The sequence below is a fragment of the Triturus cristatus genome, chromosome 3_2, assembly GCF_964204655.1.
Source record: "Triturus cristatus chromosome 3_2, aTriCri1.1, whole genome shotgun sequence".
NCBI lineage: Eukaryota > Metazoa > Chordata > Amphibia > Caudata > Salamandridae > Triturus > Triturus cristatus.
This window is the reverse complement of record NC_140584.1, coordinates 9,989,630-10,011,393: the sequence shown is the minus strand read 5'-3', so window position 1 is coordinate 10,011,393 and position 21,764 is coordinate 9,989,630. Positions and strand designations below refer to the sequence as shown.

At 41.9% G+C, this 21,764-nt stretch overlaps 1 protein-coding gene across 1 annotated transcript in view; it reads left to right on the top strand.

The window, feature by feature from the left end:
• The window catches only part of LOC146856675 (somatolactin-like), a 56,026-nt gene that overhangs the window by 2,197 nt on the left and 32,065 nt on the right, over nt 1–21,764 (top strand). The window contains exons 2-4 of the mRNA XM_085646761.1: nt 15,164–15,223; nt 15,850–16,040; nt 16,878–16,991. Of these exons, the coding sequence (XP_085502887.1) occupies nt 15,164–15,223; nt 15,850–16,040; nt 16,878–16,991 (365 nt within the window). The remainder of the gene's footprint in view (nt 1–15,163; nt 15,224–15,849; nt 16,041–16,877; nt 16,992–21,764) is intronic.

Sequence of the window (21,764 nt, the reverse complement as noted above, 5' to 3'; positions counted from 1 at the left end):
AACTATTGTTTCATTTGGAAATAAATTATGTAGCAACCGACTCTGTAATGCTTTTTTGCCAACTTCTGTGAGTAGTCCAATTCTAATATCATTCAGAATACTTGCATAATCTTCATCGTTTGCTTGCCTCATATTGGTAGTGAGTTCTTTGTACTCAAAGAACGACCAAATATTTGCATTACCAATGCTTCCTAATGACTTCTTCGTGTCTTCATGTGTCACAGTATTAAACACGGGTTGTCCTTTAACTGGAGTGAGCTGTAAAAGATCCCCAAAAACGATGACGTGTTTTCCTCCAAATAACACGTCATACTCTCTCTTTAGAATTTGTTGCATTCTTAAATGCACAAAGGCAAGCATTAAGTTTGATACCATGCTCACCTCATCAATAATGAGAACTTGCATCTTCTTCAACACTCTTGAAACTTCGAAGCATGCTTCTCCAGTTAGCTTGTGGTATTCTATTTTGTTCTCATGCTCCACTGGTAACATTAGCAAGCGATGTAAGGTAATTCCTTTTATGTTATAGGCCGCTAACCCAGTTGGAGCAGTTACCACACAAGACAAAGTTGAAGCTGTTTTTTGCTGTAGGTAGCTTCTGATGACTTTTATTAAGAAACTTTTACCAGTTCCAGCTTGTCCACTCACATACATCCTGATTGGTTCAAATGATGTGCATGAGCACTGTTTTTTTTCATGTAATAATCCATGATCAATTTTTTTGGTGACTTCTTCATAAATTTGTTTTTGTTCTTCATTCAGTTATTGTTGCCAGATTTAAAGTCTATTGAATCTTCCTGTGCTTGATTCATAGCCGTTTCCACTTCAGTCATGGCTATTGCAGCTTCATTTTCTACAACAGGTTGTCCTAGGGGATCTTGACTGAGTGTTCCAGAACTTTGACTGTCTTGAGAACTGTCTCTAGCTACTTCAGCTGCAATTGTTGCTTCCTGTTCAATTTCTTCATTTAACATTTGGACATTAGTTGTGAAAGTACTGCATTCTATGCTGTCTTTGCTAGCATTAAATGAATCTTCAAAGCTTTGAAATTCTCCTAGTAGTTCGTCCTCTGAACGCCATGGTTTAAACAGCTGTAAAAGTGCCAAGTAGTAAAATTCCTTTTTGTCAGTAGTGTCGCAACTCAGCTTCCTGTGATTTATCAAACTTCCTTTTGTTTGCTTCACCAAACATCCTTCTTCACCAATGACTTTATATTTTCCATTGTTGATGTCTTCTGTGGCTTTCCGTGAAAAAATGTAGTTCTGCAGCACTTCATAGAGACACATGTTCTCAAGATGATGACTTCTTTTTGGGTAATATGTGTCCAACATGTTTGTTTTCAAAATATATGTACTTTCTGGGTCGTTCTCGGCCAAATATTCAATTTCTCCAACAGATTTCAGTACCCGATTTCTCATTCCTGCAAGGCCTAAACTGACCCAAATTATTCTTCTTGATTTCGAGTACAGACTTGCAGATGATAACCTATCTGAACATTCGTAGGATCCAATTTCTCGATGCGATAACATCTTTAAACTGAAACTGTATAGCTTCTTACTGACAGTCTTCTCGTGAGAAATCTCTTCCCACATTCCTTTCAATTCCGTTTTCTCAGATTAAGTGATGTATGATGTGACATACCGAGCAACAGCAATAGAATTGTCTGCCACATACTGAATATCCATGTTAGCATTCCACATGGATAAAATGACTGGGTTGTAGTCATTTATGTATTTCGACTCTTATTTTCTTCTTAGGTTGTACGTATTTTTGGGAGATTTTCTTGTAATAGTATGTCGCACAGCTGACATAAAACTGTTCACTCTTCCTTTTGAAAGAACAGGTCGTGGAAATCCAAATCGACATTTTGTGTAGAATTTATCTTTGGTCTTGTACTTCCGTCGACAGTATTTTCCACACCGATGACTTTGGAAACGTAAAACTTGCTCTTTTAACTTTTTCTCTTCTGTGCTTTTAGGTATAGCACATGTTGCATATTCTTCAATGAAAGATAACACTGCTTCATCAGCATCTGTTCTAAATTTTGGAGCATCCTTGATCCACAACAGCATATGAATATGAGGAGCACCTCTTGCTTGGTACTCTTTTCTCCAAAAGAAATCCACAACTTCTCCAAGAGGTGGATTTTTTTTATTGCAGATGAAGGACATCATAGCCTCAAATCTATGATTGAAATATCTGCAAACATTAACCGGATCCAATGAGCACAGTTCTCCTGCTGTCTTGTATAGGATGTTTTTAATGTTTGAATTTGCCTCTCGTAGAAAATCCAATAAATCATCCCAAGCGTACTCGGCACAGCTTAGGGTTAGGAACCATGTAGGAGTTCCTAAATTCCGTAACATACATTTCAATTCTCCATGGCGTCGGTACCAATATTCATTTGTCCCACGCTGACAAGCCATCAGATTGATCAATTGTGTTTCCAAATGATCATCTCGGTGCTGCACTTTGTCCATAAAATCCTTAGCAGACACATTATGTAGATGTACTCCACTTTTTAAAATGTGATTTACTGCATAAGATAGTGCAGACAAGTCGCTTTCAAATAAAAGATGAAACAAATAAGGAATACTTTGACGAAATCTTGAATCTTCAGCATATAGTCTTGTAGTCCGATACTCAGAAGCTGGAATCTGTTCTGGGCGTTCATCGTATCGTCCACCTTTTCCTGTAGGAAACAGCTGAGGAAAACATCGAGCTTCCAAGCTCTTCTCCCATACACTCACTGGAGTTCCTTTTGCTTTCTTCATCTGAAACAGATCAATAGTGTCTCCCATAACTTCTTTTGAATGAAGTGGATGTATGCTAAAATGTTCATAAATTTCTTCTTCTTTTGACTTGTCCACTTTTTCAATTTGTCCAGTTGGTGTTTCTATGTCTTCTTGTAAATCTTCTTCATCTTCATCTATATAAATTGATTCATACCATTTATTATTCCTTTTCAAATATAAATGTGCTCTTTGTACTTTCCGTACATCTACCAGCTCCTGCCAAATCTTCTTATTCTTTGTAGGTACACCATTAACCAGAATAACTAATGGTTCAGTTTCCAAAGTATCTGCATCAATAGTTTCCATATTTTTTTTCACATCCAATGGCAAATACACCACTCTTCCTTTTAAACCTCTCAGTAAATCTGAAGGAGGTAATTTACCAGTTTTGGGCTCCATACGTACTATGGTCTGGAACGGATGAACACATTGAATGAGTATAGACTCATATGTATTTAAATCAGAAAGTTTGGCAGGAATAGCATCCAATTCTAAATTATTATGTACAGCTCTGGTCGGCATTCTATTTTCTTCTAACTTATTATAACAGTATTTACAAATACGGTGATCTTCACCCAAATCAAAACAATTTTCCAAAAATATATATGTTGCAAAATCCTTCCACTTATAATTATCTTCATTTTCACTTTTTTTATACAGATCAACATTCCTTGTTTGATTTTTGTAATGGCTTCTGCGGCAACAAATACAAGTAATATTTGGTCTTTCATTAGAGATGATAGTAAATTTTGTCATTTCATCTTCAAAATTTTTAGTAATAATGAGTTCTACATTCTGTTCCTCATTTTCCTCATTAACTGTGTCCTTTTCTGCACTTTCTTGTTCTGGACCGAAGTAGCAAAACTGAATCTCAACGGTAACCTTCACTACATCTGATACAGATCCACGGAACAGAGCATTATTTAACTCATTTAACTTTACTGCTGGACTTTTAGCAAAATACAATGTTCTCACAAACTTTCTCATTTCAGTATGATGTACTGCCAGCATCCTAAAATGGTGGAAAACACTTAGACAAACTTTCCTAGAAAGACAAGCCAGAGAATGTCCTTGCAAACCAGTATTCTCTCTCACTCTGCATGGATCTAGTCTTTGAAGCACCTTAATCTTCTGTTTTACACTCTTTTTACTATATTCTCTTAGAAAGTCACGTAATTTATCAATAGATTCCTGACGCACAGTACAAATACTACTACAGTTCCAAGTGTACACTGGGGCTTTTGGACGTCTCCCCATAGCCTCAGCAGCCATTACTTCTTCCTCATTTCTTGGAACCATTTTCTCCTTTTCCATCACACAACCATCTCTATCTTCATATGCTCTACCATTGGTGTCAACTGCATGCAACAAACTATTACTTTGAAGATAACTCTTCATTAAAAAATGGTTCAGTACTTGAACTGTGCTTCCATTCTCCCAAGCACACTTTACAAAAGTTACTTTTTTTCACTTCTCTTTTCCTTTTGCTTTGTGACTTCATTGCATTGACTAATTTATCTAATCTACGCCTCCTATTCAAAATTAAAATAAAAAGTTCTCTTTTTATTTCCAAAGCCTTACTTACAATATTTTCTATAAAAAAAAATTCTTAATAAATTTAGCTTTTTTCTTATATTTTTTCACATCCTTTAGCAAATTTAACATCACTCTTCTCTCAAACATTTTTCGACTAATGTTTTTAAAATCTAATTTTCGTGTAAAATCATTTTTACTTACTTCTGATTGTACATTAACTTTTGTTTTTTGTTGTTGACTCTGTTGTTGCTTTGTACATAAAACACTGTTTGTTTTTAATTTATTTTTTCCATTTTTTGTTTTTTTGAAGATATTTTTAAAGAAAACTTTAGTTTGCTTACCAGTAGAGTTTTTCTTTTTTCCATCACAAGCTTTTCCTCCTATTTTTTTTCCCAGTTTTGTCCAGATATAATTGTTGTTGCTTTTCTTTCCTCTTTCTTGTCCTTAAAGGCATTTTTTTATTTTTTCACTGTTGCTCAGTAATACCTGCAAGAAACTGAAAAAAAATACCTTTTTGTAATTATAATTCATTTAAAAAATATTTAAGCTTTTCAATAATTTCAAATGTTTTAGCATTTGCCTCTCATTTGTGATTTACTGATTTGTGCAGAGTGCTAACCACCACAGTTGAAAAAAAGAAGCTGCCCCTTTCCTGCAATTGCAAGTCTAACAGAACAACTGCAACACAAATTAAATCTCTGCCCACAATTCCTGTGCGCACACAGACTCATGCTGTGATTCTAGGCAGAAAACAATATTTGATTGGCAATTTAAAAGCACATTTGCTACTGTGGTAGAGCAAGTGATAATTGCTGTTACAGCCTGACACATTTTCCTTATAGTTTAGAGAGGTAGAAAAGAGCACATGTCCTAACAGCTACTTCATACCATGAGCATGTGTTACCTGGGTGAGTGACTACACTAGAGCAAAGGAAATGAGCCTTGGTGACGTTGAATGTGTTTGCGTTACACACTGCTATCTGAAACACCACACAGAGCTGAGTACTACGCATGGAAGTGTTGGAGAAGCTGCTGCGTGTGTGCCAAGAGTGTGTTTCTGGAGACTGTGTATTCTCTGGTGCAAGAGAGATGAGCAAGGAAACTTCCAGAACTGCATGAAGACTGCAGGGATGTATGTAACAGTGCATGTGTGGTAAGGGATAATTTGAGTTTAGAAAACAGGCTGCCCCTTTCCTGGGACTGCAATTCTTTCTGAGCAACAACTTCACAAATTAAATCTCAGACAACAATTCCTGTGCGCACACAGACTCATGCCGTGTTTTGAGTCACATAACACAGGCTGCCCCTTTCCTGGGACTGCAATTCTTTCTGAACAACAACTTCACAAATTAAATCTCTGCCCACAATTCCTGTATGCACACAGACTCATGCTGTGATTTTTTGGCACAAAACACAGGCTGCCCCTTTCCTGGGACTGCAATTCTTACAGAACAACAACTTCACAAATTAAATCTCTGCCCACAATTCCTCTGCGCACATAAACTCATGCTGTGATTTTAGGCACAAAACTGTTTTCCTGGATAGTACCAAATTACTTTTACAGCCTGACACATTTTCCTTATCATTTAGAGAGGCAGAAAACAGCACATGTCCTAACAGCTCTTTGAGACCATGACCATGTGTTACAGGGTGAGTGATTAGACTAGAGCAAAGAAAATGAGCCTTGATGATGTTTTTATGTGTTTGCGTTACACACTGCTATCTGAAACATCACACAGAGCTGAGTACTACGCATGGGAGTGTTGGAGAAGCTGCTGCGTGTGTGCCAAGAGTGTGTTTCTGGAGACTGTGTATTCTCTGGTGCAAGAGAGATGAGCAAGGAGACTTCCAGAACTGCATGAAGACTGCAGGGATGTATGTAACAGTGCATGTGTGGTAAGGGATAATTTGAGTTTAGAAAACAGGCTGCCCCTTTCCTGGGACTGCAATTCTTTCTGAGCAACAACTTCACAAATTAAATCTCAGACAACAATTCCTGTGCGCACACAGACTCATGCCGTGTTTTGAGTCACATAACACAGGCTGCCCCTTTCCTGGGACTGCAATTCTTTCTGAACAACAACTTCACAAATTAAATCTCTGCCCACAATTCCTGTATGCACACAGACTCATGCTGTGTTTTTTTGGCACAAAACACAGGCTGCCCCTTTCCTGGGATTGCAATTCTTACAGAACAACAACTTCACAAATTAAATCTCTGCCCACAATTCCTCTGCGCACACAGACTCATGCCGTGATTTGAGACACAAAACAGTGTTCCTGGATAGTACCAGCACACCTTAAATTCTGGGGAACACATACTCCAAAATATCTAACATGTTCAAGACAGATACATATCTTTCACAACATAAAATGTAATTCACAACTTTTAATGTAGAACGAAAATCTACCATACTAATTTCAAATGTGTTGGCATTTGCCTCTCATTTCTTTCAAAGTGATTTCTGCTAAATCCTAACCATCACAGTTAAAAAGAAGCTGTCCTTTTCTTTCACGTGCAAGTCTTACTTTTCAACAGCAACACAAATTAAATCTGTCAACAATTCCTCTCTGCATACAGACTCATGGTTTGATAGTAGGCACAAAACTTTATTCCTCATTGTTACCAGTACACCTTAACTTATAGTGAAAACATACTCCATAATATTTTACATATTCAAGACAGTTAAATATCTCCCAAAACACAAAATGTAAATCACAACTTTAAACAAATAATCACAATTCTTTTATTTATATCAAAATTGACCACATACACCCCCTCTCAAACTCCTAACTCACCTTTAAATTTAGTTAGTTGTGAAAGAAATGTGGCAGTCACACAGCAGTTTATCAGACCAGAATCTCTGAGCTGAACACCTCTCTCCTCTCAGCAGAACCAGTTAATGGCACAGTTTCCCTCTCTTTTTTCACACATATACATGTTAACTCCAAATCACAGTCCTTCCCACATTTTTTCAAATGGAATCACACATTTTTATTGGTTGTCATTTTCAACCCTTTTCCAACTGAACCCTTCCCCCAACATGACTTCTACCTGCTGCCATAGCAACAGGTCATGGAACACTGGTGTGTGCAGAGAGGTCAGAAGTTCAGCACACAATGTTTCAAACCCAAAGAGCAAGAGTGCTTGACCTGTCAAACCTCACAGCAAATCCAAAGTAATGTTCAGTGTCAACACATTTTTCATAACCAATACAAAACATGCTTCTAAAAATGTATACAGACAGCCTAGTTTTAACTTTAAAATAGTTTGAATCAGCCAATCAGTTCTTTTTGTTAAAAAAAATATATATGCCTCCATTTTTCAACTGTCTTTCATTTCATATTGCCATTCTGCTGAAAGACACCTCCTGAGTGCATCCACATCTCCTTGGAAGATGTTCACAGTGTGGATTGTAGGTCACAGCTATGTCTTCTGGAGTGAAAAGTATGCAGAAAAAAGAGGTATGGTGAGAGACCTTGCTTTGCCAAATGTAGACATTAAATGGATTGGTCAGAGAGGGTTAAAGTGGCACCAATTAATGCCATTGGTGAAACCTTTTCTTCATCTCCAACAGCCTAACCTTATTATTGTGCACTGTGGTGGAAATGACCTAGGCACTTTAACTGGGGTAGGTCTGGAAATGCTTGTTAAGGACACCTTTGTGCAATTGATGGCGCTTTTTCCACAAACTGCCTTTGTTTATTCTAATATATGCCAAAGGCAAAAGTTGAACTGGTCCAACCAATTTTGTCCACAGATTGACAAAGCAAGGAAGCACGTCAACAAATCTATTTCTGCTTTCCTCAGAGACTATGGTATGGGTTCTATATACCACAACAACTTGCGTTACAACATGCAAGGCATTTATAGAGGAGATGGTGTACACTTCACTGATGAAGGCAACAGAGTCTTCCTCTTGAACTTAAGACTCTGCATCGGTACTTACTTGTAGGTACTACAAAAAAAAACACTCTATGAACACAAGGGCTCTTTTTAGAGCCACCTAATATCTAAAAACTTTACTGTGATTTTTTTTTCTTTTTTTTGTTAAAGTTTTTTTTCGGGTGCGCGCTGGGTGCGCGCACTCGGCGATATTTTAAAAAAATATATAATTCTTTTTTTTTGCCCTACAAGGTCCTACTTTGACCCCCTGACAATGTCTAGTGGGTCAATATCTCCCCACTCTGCCCCCTTTACACATTCTTCCCCTTTGTTTTTTACTGCCTCAGACTGCGAGAGACAAAATGGCGGCCGCCGCTTCCTGATTTCCACCGATTCGAATGTTTACTGACATCTAACAACCAATCAGAAGTGCGCTCGCGCACGGCACGGTGCGCGCACAGGGCTTGCTCAGTGCGCGCACGCTGCGCGCGTATAGATATATATATTGATTTAAATGCTATTTTCTCTGGAAATACTGAACAGATTTACACCAGACCTACAAAAGGCACTTCATGGACCTTATGGCTACCTCTCTGCCAAATTTCACATAATTCTGTTCAGCCGTTCGGGCTGTAGCTGCGACTAAAGTCCCTATGGAAAAATCCATGGGGAAAACGTGTTTTGGGACCCCCCCTTTTTCTCAGCCCCCGCTTGACGAATCACCCCGAGACTTTCAGGGTAGGAGCTGAACGGAGCGCCCCATTAGTTTTGAAAATTTCGCGAGGATTCGCCAACCGGCGCCAAAGTTATTTAAAATAGAATTTTGAGATTTCCTATGGAAACTCGGTCCTAACTATAACTACCTACTGGCGACCGCCAGTAGGTAATATATATATATATATATATATATAACGCACAGTGCCGCTTCTTGCACTTCCCTTCCTCCGGGAAAAACAGACGGCAACACCACAACTTCGTGCTGCAATTTTTAAATATTATTCAGCCAACTTGTCCATCATGACGCGTTTCGGCCTCTCGGCCTTGTTCACATAACGCTCTATGGAGTTACCATATTGTTTTTAAAGTGACAGTGTAACCATACGTGATGTCATATTATCATAGACATAAACAACATACTTTGAGTGCAATTTCGCATTATCAATTTGCAACATGCTGCCATAAATAAGAATTTAACTTATTTAAAAACAGATTTAAATAACAAACTTGATTTAATAGAATAATTTAGGTAAAATACCAACTTCATTATACTAAAAAAAAAATCCTTTTCTAAAAGCAATTCTATTTCATATATACAACATAATAAGCAATCTTCACGACTGTTGGCCTCCATTGACTGTATATGTATATATATTTTTTATGTGCAAACCTGGCATATCATTTCTTAACCTGTTAGATGTCCTATTTTTAAGATTTTTAAGGTTTTTACACAGGTTTTATTATTGTTTCTTTGCCTTTTATTGCTCTGTTGGGACTCTTGTATTTATCCAACCATCAACTTTGGAATGTTTAACTAACCATCCCTCATTTATTGCACTCAAATAAACCAGCATATCAAATCTATTGTGTTGAACATTGCTTTGTAAATTTCTTTAACATTCTTATTAAGGATGTGCACAGTGATTCTAATTACTATTTTCACCGCGTATTTGCATTTCTCTATATGCTGAACGTCCTACAATAAAGTGCAAGTGCTAAAAATAAATAAATAGTGCTACCAATAAATTATAATATTTATAAAAAATCGTGTGTTGTTAAAATATATGCTTTACTGTCATTATGACCTAATGTCATGGCAGCGAAAAAACGGCTTGAAGAATATTTTATATATATTCCTTATCATATATATTTATTTTGTTATTTTTTTATCTTTTTATATTCATCACACTGCTCACTTGGATTTATTTATAAGCATGAATGAAAATCTTCACTGGAGTTGTGTCCATTTGGAGTCTTTGTGTCTAACTCTAATATATATTTAGTTTCCAAGAGACGGACTTTAGCCTCTCGGTTACCTCCTCGTCTGGACACTGGAATACAGTCAATTAAAAAGTATGTTAATAAGTCCAATTGATTGTCATGTTTCTCTTTAAAATGTCGTGCCACCGGGTATGCGGGATGCAAAAACAACAGTTGATGGACAGAATGCAGAACAATGTCATACATTCACCCCAGTACAGAGATCTGGGCCTAAATCCATCGTTTTTTTGCTCACCATGCCATTCCAGTTTGAACCCAGCCATATGCAAATCAGTCTTGACCCAGTGCCTCATGGGAACAGTCCAGCCCGAACTGCCAAGCCAGGTCCTCCCTGGACTGGAACCAAACAACCTAGGACCGGTTTGGGGGTTTCACCCCTCTTCAGCCAGGATAGCTTGATTCCAGTGGCATGGAGAGCACGGGACTCACGTCTGAGCATACCCGTTCCACTCTGGTTTCACCCCTCTTCAGCCAGGATAGTTGATTCCAGTGGCATGGAGAGCACGGGACTCACGTCTGAGCATACCCGTCCCACTCATATGCGGGGTCATTGTTGGTAATTGCCCTCATGTGCTGCAGTATACGTTTGTGGGCCTGTAACTTGGTACTGCCCACATATTGCAGTCCACAAGGGCAACCCAACACATACACCGCATACTCCGTACGACATGTCATCAATTTAGATATCTTAACAGGATGCTGTGAAAAAGGTGTAATATGCACAGTCTTATTGATCCCACATTTACATGCATGACAATTGTTGCATTTCACGAACCACTTGCGCGCAGTAAGCCAATTTGTAGATGATTTGATTTCAGGACTACTACTTACTATAGAATCTTTCATGGATTGTGATTTTCTGAAGGTGATGCTAGGATGTTTTGGCATCATCCTACCAATTATCGGGTCACTGCGCACTATTGACCAATTTTTCTTCACAATCTTGCGCAGAGCGTTGTGCTGTTGGCTATCTGTTAATATGAGTCTAGTATCATCCTTTTTCTCCTTATCCTGATCCTTAGTTTCTTTGACATTTTTTGCTAATATCACTTGTCTGTTCAATAGATTTGCTTTGTCTCTCGCTATATCAATAATATTGGCTTTGTAACCCCTCTCTATAAACCGTTGTTTACTTTGTTGTTGGGCTTCCCTTAGATCTTTGTCATTACTACATGCTCTTCTGATCCTCAGCATTTCTCCATATGGTATACTATGTATTAAATGCTGAGGGTGATGACTAGTGGCATGTAGAAGACTATTGCCCGCTGTCGGTTTACGATAAGGCGGGTTTCAATTCTCTATTTTTCTACGTACACTTCTAGATCTAGGAAGTATACTGAGCGATCACTAATAGTCGCTGTAAAGTGTAGATTTAATTAGTTCTGATTGATATTTTGGACAAACTCTTCTGCTGTTTCTTTTGTTCCATGCCATATAACAAACAAATTATCTATGTAGCGTAGCCATAATCTTATATGTTTATCTACAATTTGTTTGTGCTGTTTATTCAGCACTAACTCCTCCCACCACCCCATGTGGAGGCAGGAGTAGCTAGGGGAAAAACATGCCCCCATAGCTACTCATCTAGTTTGTTGTAGGATTTGGTTCTGAAAGAGAAAATAGTTATTGTTCAGACAATACCTAATCATTGTTATTAGCATTTTGTTATGTTGAGCAAGCTGTATTGGTCTTGAATTCAGGTAGTGCTCTACTGCCCGTATCCCATCTTTATGATGTATACTTGTGTATAGCGATGTTACATCTAAACACATTAGTAAATCCTCTGATTGCCAAACATAATCATTAATATGTCTTAAAAAGTCACTGGTGTCCTGTACAAACGATGGCAAGTTTTTAACATATTTCTGTAAAAAGAAGTCTATATATTTTGATGAATTTTCCAATAGGCTGCCCTTAGCTGATATAATTGGCCGACCTGGAGGTGTTGTAACATTTTTATGCAGCTTTGGTATAAAATATATAACGGGCATCACAGGATGTTCATTTAAATTTTTTTTTAACTCATCTCTGCTGAGCAAGCCCGCACTTCGCCACCCATTCAGCTTAGAGTAATATTCATTCCACGATGCCCGTACTATTTGAACATTGCTTCATTTATAGCAGTTTTTGTCACCCAGTTGTAAATCAGCCTCTGCCATATACATATTCCTTGGCCATATTACCAGATTACCTCCTTTGTCTGAGTTTCTAAGGATTATCTGGTCATTAGATTGAAGTTTTTTCATGTCTATGATACGCATGTTGTTGAAAGTTGTACTTTTTGCGACTTCTTTCAGATTGTATTTTGAGATTTTTAATTTCACTGGTTACTGATTCATTAGAAACGTCTAAAGAGTCTTGTGTTGTTAAGGGTTGGAACTTGGATTTTAATTTGAATTTCGTAGCTACTGTTGCGTAGGATGTAATGATTGGACTAATCGGCATAACATTTTTGCTACTGCTTTCTTGTCTTAGTCCTTGTAGATCTGCCAGTAATTCAGCATCCCCTGCAGTGAGATTATAATTGCCTAATTGTGGCTCTACCACTGGCTCCTTGGTTGCATTATTCGCTTTGCAATTGGGTTCATGATACTTTTTTAGTTTTAATTTGCAAATAAATCTAAATATATCCATACGAGTTTGTGCATAACTGAAGCTCTTCTCTGGACAATAAGATAGACCCAGTTCCAACAATTGAATTTCAGCTTTTTTTAAAACCATGGGTGACAAGTTTACGACTGTATTGGTAACAGTCGTATTCACTATGTTTGCTTCTTGTCCCATCTTTTTTTGAAATAAGGTTTTTAGGTTGTTTTCCCTCCTTCTGCTGGATTTCCGTCTCTCCCTTCGCTTGATGTTGCGCCTTTGTCTGCTTGTTGGTTTTGTTTTCGTGGGCGCAATGTTTGCTTCAGATCTTTTCTCAGGTAATCTACCTCCTCCGCCATAGTTAATTTGTGAAACCCCAATCTTGCTGACAATTCTATTTGGTCTGTTTCTGATCCACTTTCGGGTGCAGAGCTCACCTCAGACACTGATGTCGATGATGTTGGTTGCTCTCCTTTGTTCATTTGGGCATTGCTGGGAGTAGAGGTTTTTTTAAGCTTTTTAAATGGTTCAAATTTTTTAGCAAACGTAAATATCTGTCCCAATTTGTAATCTTGTTTATCCCTTTGGAATTTATATATTTTCAGTTTTTTTATTATTTCTTCCTCTTTCGATAATCTATTCAGCATGTCTTCCCTATATGTGGTTATCATCAGTGTTATTTCCAGTTTATTAATCTCAATTTCCAATTCATCAATTTGTTGCTGATATTTCACTCTGTCGCTTTCTGCGTATCTGACTAGAATTTCCACCCGTTTTCTTGTGGAATCCAAGTTTCATACGGCCCACTCACTTAACATTTGTGGGTCAGGGCTTTCATAACTTGGGGCTATCATTATGCGCAAGCCCCGAGTAATGCGCCCTACTTGTAGATATCTGTCAAGAGATTTGTGCTCCCACCACTTTGACTGTTCACTTCTCATTAATTTCTCCAGTTTTTTAAATTTATCCTGTATATTGGAATTGCCCCCATTGTTTATGCCACTTTGTAATGGCCCTTGAATAGTAGTTGTGGGGGCTCCGTAGTGTGCTGGTGGTCATGGCGGCTGAATTTCACTGAACTTTACTTTAAAGCTGAATCATTCGATAAATATCACTGATTCGAACTAGCACACCTCCCCTACCGGATTAATTCCAATTGCTCCTACCTCCTGCTCCGTAGCCGGTGTCGCGTCCTCTGACTCATCTGCCGTTATTTCGCTGGATGCTGAGCCTCGTCACGGATATCCAGGGGCTGTCTGCGACTTACTCGTTCCAGAGACGAACACCAATTCCCAGCATACGCCGGGTGTAGCTTCTTGCCGCTGAGCCCGTAGCGGGGAGGGGGTCTCACCAATACCAATGAAGCCTTCTCTGTATGAATATCGCACAGCGCCACTTCTTGCGCTTCCCTTCCTCCGGGAAAAACGAACGACGAGACCACAACTTCGTGCTGCAATTTTGAAATTTTATTCAGCCACCTTGTCAATCATGACGTGTTTCGGCCTCTCTGCCTTGTTCACATAACGCGCTATGGAGTTACCCTATTGTTTTAAAGTGACAGTGTAACCACACATGATATCATATTATCATAGACATAAACAACACACTTTGAGTGCAATTTCGCATTATAAATGTGCAACATGCTGCCATAAATAAGAATTTTACTTATTTAAAATATATATATAGATATAGTGAACCTATATCTCTCGTAAGTAGTGCAAGCACCAGCTTACACAGGCTGCAGTAGCAGACCTGAGGTTTCATTTTTTATAGCCTCTCATGGGTGGCATAATACATGCTTCAGCTGATGGGAGGCCCCTGGGGAACCTATGCCCTGGGTACATGGGTACCATATACTGGGGACTGATAAGGGTACCTCAGTATCCAATCTGGAGTTGTACCAAAGTACATAATATCAATTTACGGGAGAAAGCATATAGGCTGGGGTCCTGAATAGCAGGATCCCAACCGGACTATTCAAAACAGTGGGTGCAAAAAGTGGGGGTAACCATAAGAAGCAGATCCTACTTTCCTACAGACACTTTCAAAGGAGACAGTCAGGCCAGGCTGCTAAAAGAACTGTTTCATGCAGAATAAGTAACACCAGAAAGGGGTGCCCAACTTGGAAGTGGGGAGGGCAGCAACACAAGGGTGAGTACAGAAGTTTATGTTAGAGAGAGGCAAATGAGCGTGGGACATCTCCCTCAGGTGCTTCTCTCCCTTCTGACCTACTTGTTTTCTTTTGTTTAAGTACTCCAGAAGAGAAAAACATGCACGCTTATGGAGTGCTTCAACAAAAAGAAAAACGTATCCCTGAAAGGGTGAGCAGTGGAAGGAGACAAGTAGTTGGGCCATGCTCCAGGGCTAGAGGAAAGACTTAAAGAGGACGTAAATATGGTATGCTCTGCCCAAAGACAAGCAAGCAAATGAGCGTGAGGATTAAGCCAACCAATGGTAAGCAACAAGAGAGCTCTAAGCCCACTGTGAGTGAACAAAATGTTTTGAAATTGACAGTGCATGTGCTGTCCCCCGGGAGACCTAAACAGCGACATGTCTTAGTCTTTAGCTCTTCACCAGGGCAACACTTCTGGAAAAGATGTATACACACATTAACCCCCAATGCCTTTCATTGATATGTTTGAACTTTTTAAAAAGTGCAGTCAAGTTCTCCAAAATGTGTCACTCTACCACCGTCCGACTAAATCTTCTCGCAGTAGCTTCCCCTTATAACCTACAATATCATGGTTTTATGTGCTTTTGCATACACTCATGGTCTGGCAGGATAATTATGATATCAAGTTTCACCTCATATGACTCCATAATTGTAGTACACACAGGCCGCCTTACTGAAGAAGCAGATAGTCAAATAATTTGTAGTCACTTCACTGGTTGTTACTCTTCGCAATAATTATTGGCAGAATGTGTTGGAATCTACTGTTTGAAGTTGTGTCCCTTGACCAATATTACAGAGCATTAAAGCACAGTAACAAGCTTCTAATATAAGAGATTGCACAGCTAGCACTATATTGATTTATTTGCCGCAATAAGTTTTACAGGGCGCCTTGCTGTTGCTATCCCTCTGCTGGCTCCCCGGTGGCCTCGCATACCCGACGGATTGTAAAAACGAACCCGGAACATACATTTACTGTTCTGCCATTCCACTTGATAAACTTCTGGACAGAGTAATCCAGCATGCGGACCTCCTCTACAAAATGTCCGAACAATCATGTGCTATTTTTGTGAGTACTGTATTTCCTTCCTATTTCTAAAATGTTTTCTTGAATTTACCAACACATTACCAAGAACCCCGAGAACAATTTTATCTACACGTTTCAAATTTTCCACAAGCAATCTGTATCCATTTGTATACACAACTGTACCTTACAAATCCAGGTTTTTGATAATGCAGGTTGCTTTGTCTAAAACTCAATCCTCTGCCCAAATGTCTTCAACTTGGTGCTTTATAGTCTGTGATAACACATCAGTCACATGCAAGGTTAAAAAAAGTCAGGGTTGTCTCCCTCCCCCACTTCCCCCTCTCCATCCTCTCCTCGTGCAACACAGGGCACTGCCCTGCTGTCCTGATTTCCATGTCTAAGAATGTAGTCAGACCCCATTTCATTTTAGGACTGAAGTGAGTTTCTTCCAAGGTATAGTTTAAAAAAAGTTCTCGCTGCAAATTGATGAGTCTTAGGACAAATACTCGTTGCCCATGCACGGTTATAGGAGCACGATAAGGGGCCCTGTCTTCTCCAATCAATGAGTTTTAAATCAAGCTATTTAGTAAAGGTGTATGACGGAACCACGCATGGACTCTGTCCTGGAGGGATAGTTGATTGGCTTTGCTGGTACTGCAAAATAGTTTGGGGCAACCACCCTGGTTCTGGTATGCGCTTTCAGAAATATTAATCAATTTACACAAATAACAGCATAAAAAATGTGTCCACTACAGCCATTGGAACGTTGACTAAAATTGTGCTTCATGAGTGTTTGAATGATGTCGATTTTCACAAATTACAGATTCAACACTTGGAACCCTCAGGATTATTAATGGGTTTTGTTTTATTCCTATGCAGGAAGAAAGGATTGTGCCACCAGGTCTCCGGGTACAAAAGTATCACACATCCTGCTACAACAAGGGTTTGAGCATGTCCATTCCAAGTTCAAAGCATGAGGTCCAGAAACTATCAGTAAGTATCAAGGTTTGCAGAACATCCACTGGTCTAATGTGGACTTCAAGAAGCTTGTGGATCACTGGAGTGTTAAATTCGAAACTTGCATGTTTCTGTTTCAAGCTGTGTATTACCAAGTTGATGTTTTAACAGACCTGGAGTGAGATGAACAAGTTACTTACCTTCGGTAACGCTTTTTCTGGTGGATACAGTATCTGCCTGTGGATTCCTCACCTTGTGAATATCCCCTGCGCCAGCATTCCACGGAAACTTTTTTCCCCAGCTCTCTACGCCGACGTGGACGACGTCATAATGCATCGGCTCCGCTCGCGACTCCGTATGACGTCACCGGAGCCATAAGAGAGCCACGTCGGCGTGATGACGTCAGTTCCACCCATTTTTTCCGTGCCTCCAAGGCGCACAGGTGGACCAACGACAAATACAAAGTATACACAGTATACCAAGAAACAATCATATACACAAAGTATACAAGGAAAAGGAAAGCTAAACAAAACAAGCATTTCCTACCAATATACAAGAAAGTATAATAACATCTCAAGCATATTAGGTATAGAAAGATGGACAACGGGGAGGCGGGTGGGCCAGTGAGGAATCCACAGGCAGATACTGTATCCACCAGAAAAAGCGTTACCGAAGGTAAGTAACTTGTTCTTCTGATGGATACATCTGCCAGTGGATTCCTCACCTTGTGAATAGATTCCCACAGCAGTCCCCACTCCCCGAGGACGGTGTCCACCTTCCTATACCAGAAAGTCTTGCAAAACAGAGCGCGCAAAGTGGCCCTCCCTCTTCATCTCAGAGTCCAAGCAATAATGCTTTGCGAAAGTATGGAGGGAGGCCCAAGTCGCAGCTTTACAAATATCTGCCACAGGAACACCCCGGGCCAGAGCAGATGTAGTAGATTTAGCTCTAGTTGAATGAGCCCTAATACCTTCAGGAGGAGTCTTACCAGCAAGTGCGTAGCAGATCTTAATGGCAAGTACAATCCATCTCGACAAGGTGCGCTTGTGCACCGCCTTTCCTTTCGAAGGACCCACATAGCCCACGAAGAGCTGATCATCCAGACGAAAGTCCTTTGTTCTGTCCAGATAAAAACTCACAGCCCTCTTTGGATCCAGGCGATGGAGTCTCTCCTCCTCCTTGGAGGGATGAGGAGGTGGATAAAAGACAGGAAGAGTAACAGACTGCCCCAAATGAAAAGGAGTAACTACTTTAAGCAGGAAAGCAGCCCTGGTCCTGAGTACCATCCAATGTTAAAAAAGGGGGTTTAGAACTAAGAGCTTGAAGCTCACTCACCCTCCTTGCCGAGGTTATGGCCACAAGAAAGACCACCTTGAAGGACAACAGCCTCAAGGGACAGCTATGAAGGGGCTCAAACGGAGACCCCATCAGAAAAGTTAAAACCAAATTAAGGTCCCACTGAGGCATTACAAAGGGAGTGGGTGGAAACATATTTGTAAGGCCCTTGATAAACCTCAGTACAACCGGGGATTTAACCCCTTCAGTGCCCGCCCCTTTCCCCGCCCTGTGCCGGCCGTTGCATTAGCGGGCGGGGTCTATGACGAGCTGGACTCGTCATGGGCACAGCGCAAACGCGGCCCATGACGAGTCCAGCTCGTCATGGGCACTGAAGGGGTTAAACAATGACGGTTGATCAGGTAGACATAGAAAAGCCGATAAGGCCGACAGATAACCCTTAACCGTGGCCACAGCACAACCCTGCTGAGCCAAGGAAAGGGCAAACTGGAGCACCTCAGAAAGATGTGCATTTAAAGGGTCAATGGATCTCTCTCCACACCACTTTACAAACTTGGACCATCTGTAGGAGTAAATGGACTTGGTGGAGTGTCGCCTGGCCGATAAAATAACATCCACCACATCAGGCGGGAGAGAGAAAGAACTCCGGTTGCCCCGTTCAATCTCCAGGCATGAAGGTGTAAGCTCTGGAGGTGGGGGTGTAGAACCTGCCCCTCCGATTGCGAGAGGAGGTCTGCCCTCAGAGGGAGACGGAGCGGAGGGCACGAGGAGAGGTGGAGAAGATCTGTGTACCACACCCTTCTTGGCCAATCCGGGGCGATCAATATGACTTGGGCCCGGTCTTGGCGAATCTTCCTCAGAACCCGAGGAATCAAGGGTATGGGAGGAAACGCGTAAAGGAGTTGCGAGCCCCAACTCAACTGAAACGCGTCCCCCAACGCTCCCTGCATCGGATACTGGAGACTGCAGAGTGACGGGCAGTGAGCGTTCTCGTGAGTGGCAAACAGGTCCACCCGAGGAGTTCCCCACGTCCGAAAAACGTGACAAACCATCTCCGGATGGAGCCTCCACTCGTGATCGGCGGAGAACTGCCGACTGAGACTCCGCACGCACGTTCAGAACTCCATCCAGATGATGAACAGCCGCCTGAAACTGAATTCAGACAAGACGGAAGTCCTCATCCTTGGATCATCACCCTCTGCCCGGGACGACTCCTGGTGGCCCCCTGCCCTGGGCAGCGCACCCAAACCAACGGACCACGCACGCAACCTGGGCTTCATCCTGGACTCCTCCCTCTCGATGACCAGACAAGTCAACGCCGTCTCATCGTCATGTTTCAACATCCTATGCATGCTCCAAAAGATCTTCCGATGGATCCCCACCGAAACCAGGAAGACGGTCACCCAGGCACTCGTCACCAGCCGACTGGACTACGGAAACACCCTCTACACCAGAACCACAGCCAAACTACAGAAAAAACTCCAACGCATCCAGAACGCCTCCGCACGACTCATCCTGGACATCCCCAGACACAGCCACATCTCCAGACACCTGAGAGACCTGCACTGGCTCCCCGTCAGCAAGAGAATCACTTTCCGACTCCTCACCCACGCACACAAGGCCCTCCACGACCTGGGCCCCAGGTACCTCAACGACCGCCTGGCCTTCTACACTCCCACCCACCAGCTACGATCGACCAGCCACGCCCTCGCTGCCGTTCCACGCATCCGAAGAGCCACCACGGGAGGAAGATCCTTCTCCTACCTGGCAGCCAAGACTTGGAACTCCCTCCCCATCCAACTCCGTCTGACCCAAGACCACCTCTCCTTCAGGATGCAACTCAAGACCTGGCTGTTCGAGCAGTAACGGACCCCCCTCCCCCTAGCGCCTTGAGACCCTCCGGGTGAGTAGCGCGCTATACAAATTTCTTGATTGATTTATTGATTGATTGATGATTTGCCATCAGACAAATCCGATGGTCCTGAGCCCAGGACCATAGACGCAGAGCCTCTCTGCAGAGACAAAGCGACCCCACTCCTCCCTGTTTGTTGACATACCACATCGCGGTAGTGTTGTCCGTCAGGACTTGAACAGACTGACTGCGAAGGGAAGGGAGGAAGGCCTTGAGTGCTAAACGAATCGCCCGTAATTCCAGAAGGTTGATGTGAAGCAACCTCTCCTCTGGAGACCAAAGACCCTTGATCTCCAGATCCCCCAGATGAGCACCCCACCTCAGGGTGGAGGCATCCGTTATCACTGTGGCCACCGATGGAGGCAGATGGAAGGGCTTTCCTTGAGACAGATTGCCCTCCACGCTCCACCAAGACAGATCCGCCGCAGCTTCTCTGGAGATCCTGATCGACTCCCCGAGATCTCCGTTGTGCTGATACCACTGCCTGCGGAGGCACCACTGGAGCGCCCTCATGTGCCAGCGTGCATGGTTGACCAACAGAATGCAGGAGGCGAACAGACCGAGCAGACGAAGGACCTTCAGAACTGGAACAACCGCTCCATTGTGAAATAAAGGGACCATTTCCTGTATGTCGAGAATCCTTTGAGGAGGAGGGAATGCTCGACACACAGTAGTGTCCACTACCGCCCCTATGAACAGTTGCATTAAGAGGGCACCAGGTGAGATTTGGGCACATTGATCGAAAAACCCAAGTCGAATAACAGATGAGATGTTACCTGCAGATGACGCTGCACCGTCTCTGGGGACTCTGCCTTCAGAAGCCAATCGTCCAGGTAGGGAAATACTGGAATCCCCGACCTCCTGAGATGAGCAGCCACCACTGCCATCACCTTCGTGAAGACTCGAGGTGCGGTAGTAAGACCAAACGGAAGGACCGCAAACTGGTAATGTTGCACCCCAACCGTAAAACGGAGCTACTTCCTGTGCGACTTCAGGATTGGGACATGGAAGTACGCGTCTTACAAGTCGAGCGACACCATCCAGTCTCCTTGCTGCAACGCTTGAAAAACCTGTGCAAGGGTCAGCATCTTGAATTTCTCCTGCTTCAGGTAAAAATTCAAGATTCTGAGGTCCAGGATAGGACGCAATCTGCCATCCTTTTTGGGAATCAGGAAATACCGGGAGTAGCATCACTGACCCCTTTCCTGCTCTGGAACCACCTCTATCGCACCTTTTTGAAACAAAGCTAGCACCTCCTTCTGCAGAAGAAGCAGATGGTCTTCCGAGCAGTAACCTTGGCAAGGAGGGTAAGGGGGAGGAAACTCCCGAAAGGGAAGGGCGTACCCATTCTCCACGAGGTTCAAAACCCAAAGGTCGGTTGTAATGGATTTCCAACCCCGCAGAAAGTAGGACACCCGACCCCCCACAGGTCTTACATGATCCGGGATGGGGGATCTAGGGCTGCTTCCCTGAAGCCTCATTTGGAGCAGAGGAGGAGGAAGAAGACGAGGGGTTGTGACCAGAACCTCTCCGACCCCTTTGCCTCCCTCTATAGGACCTATAGAGAGGATTCTGCTGCTGTTGCTGCTGCTGCTGGGGCT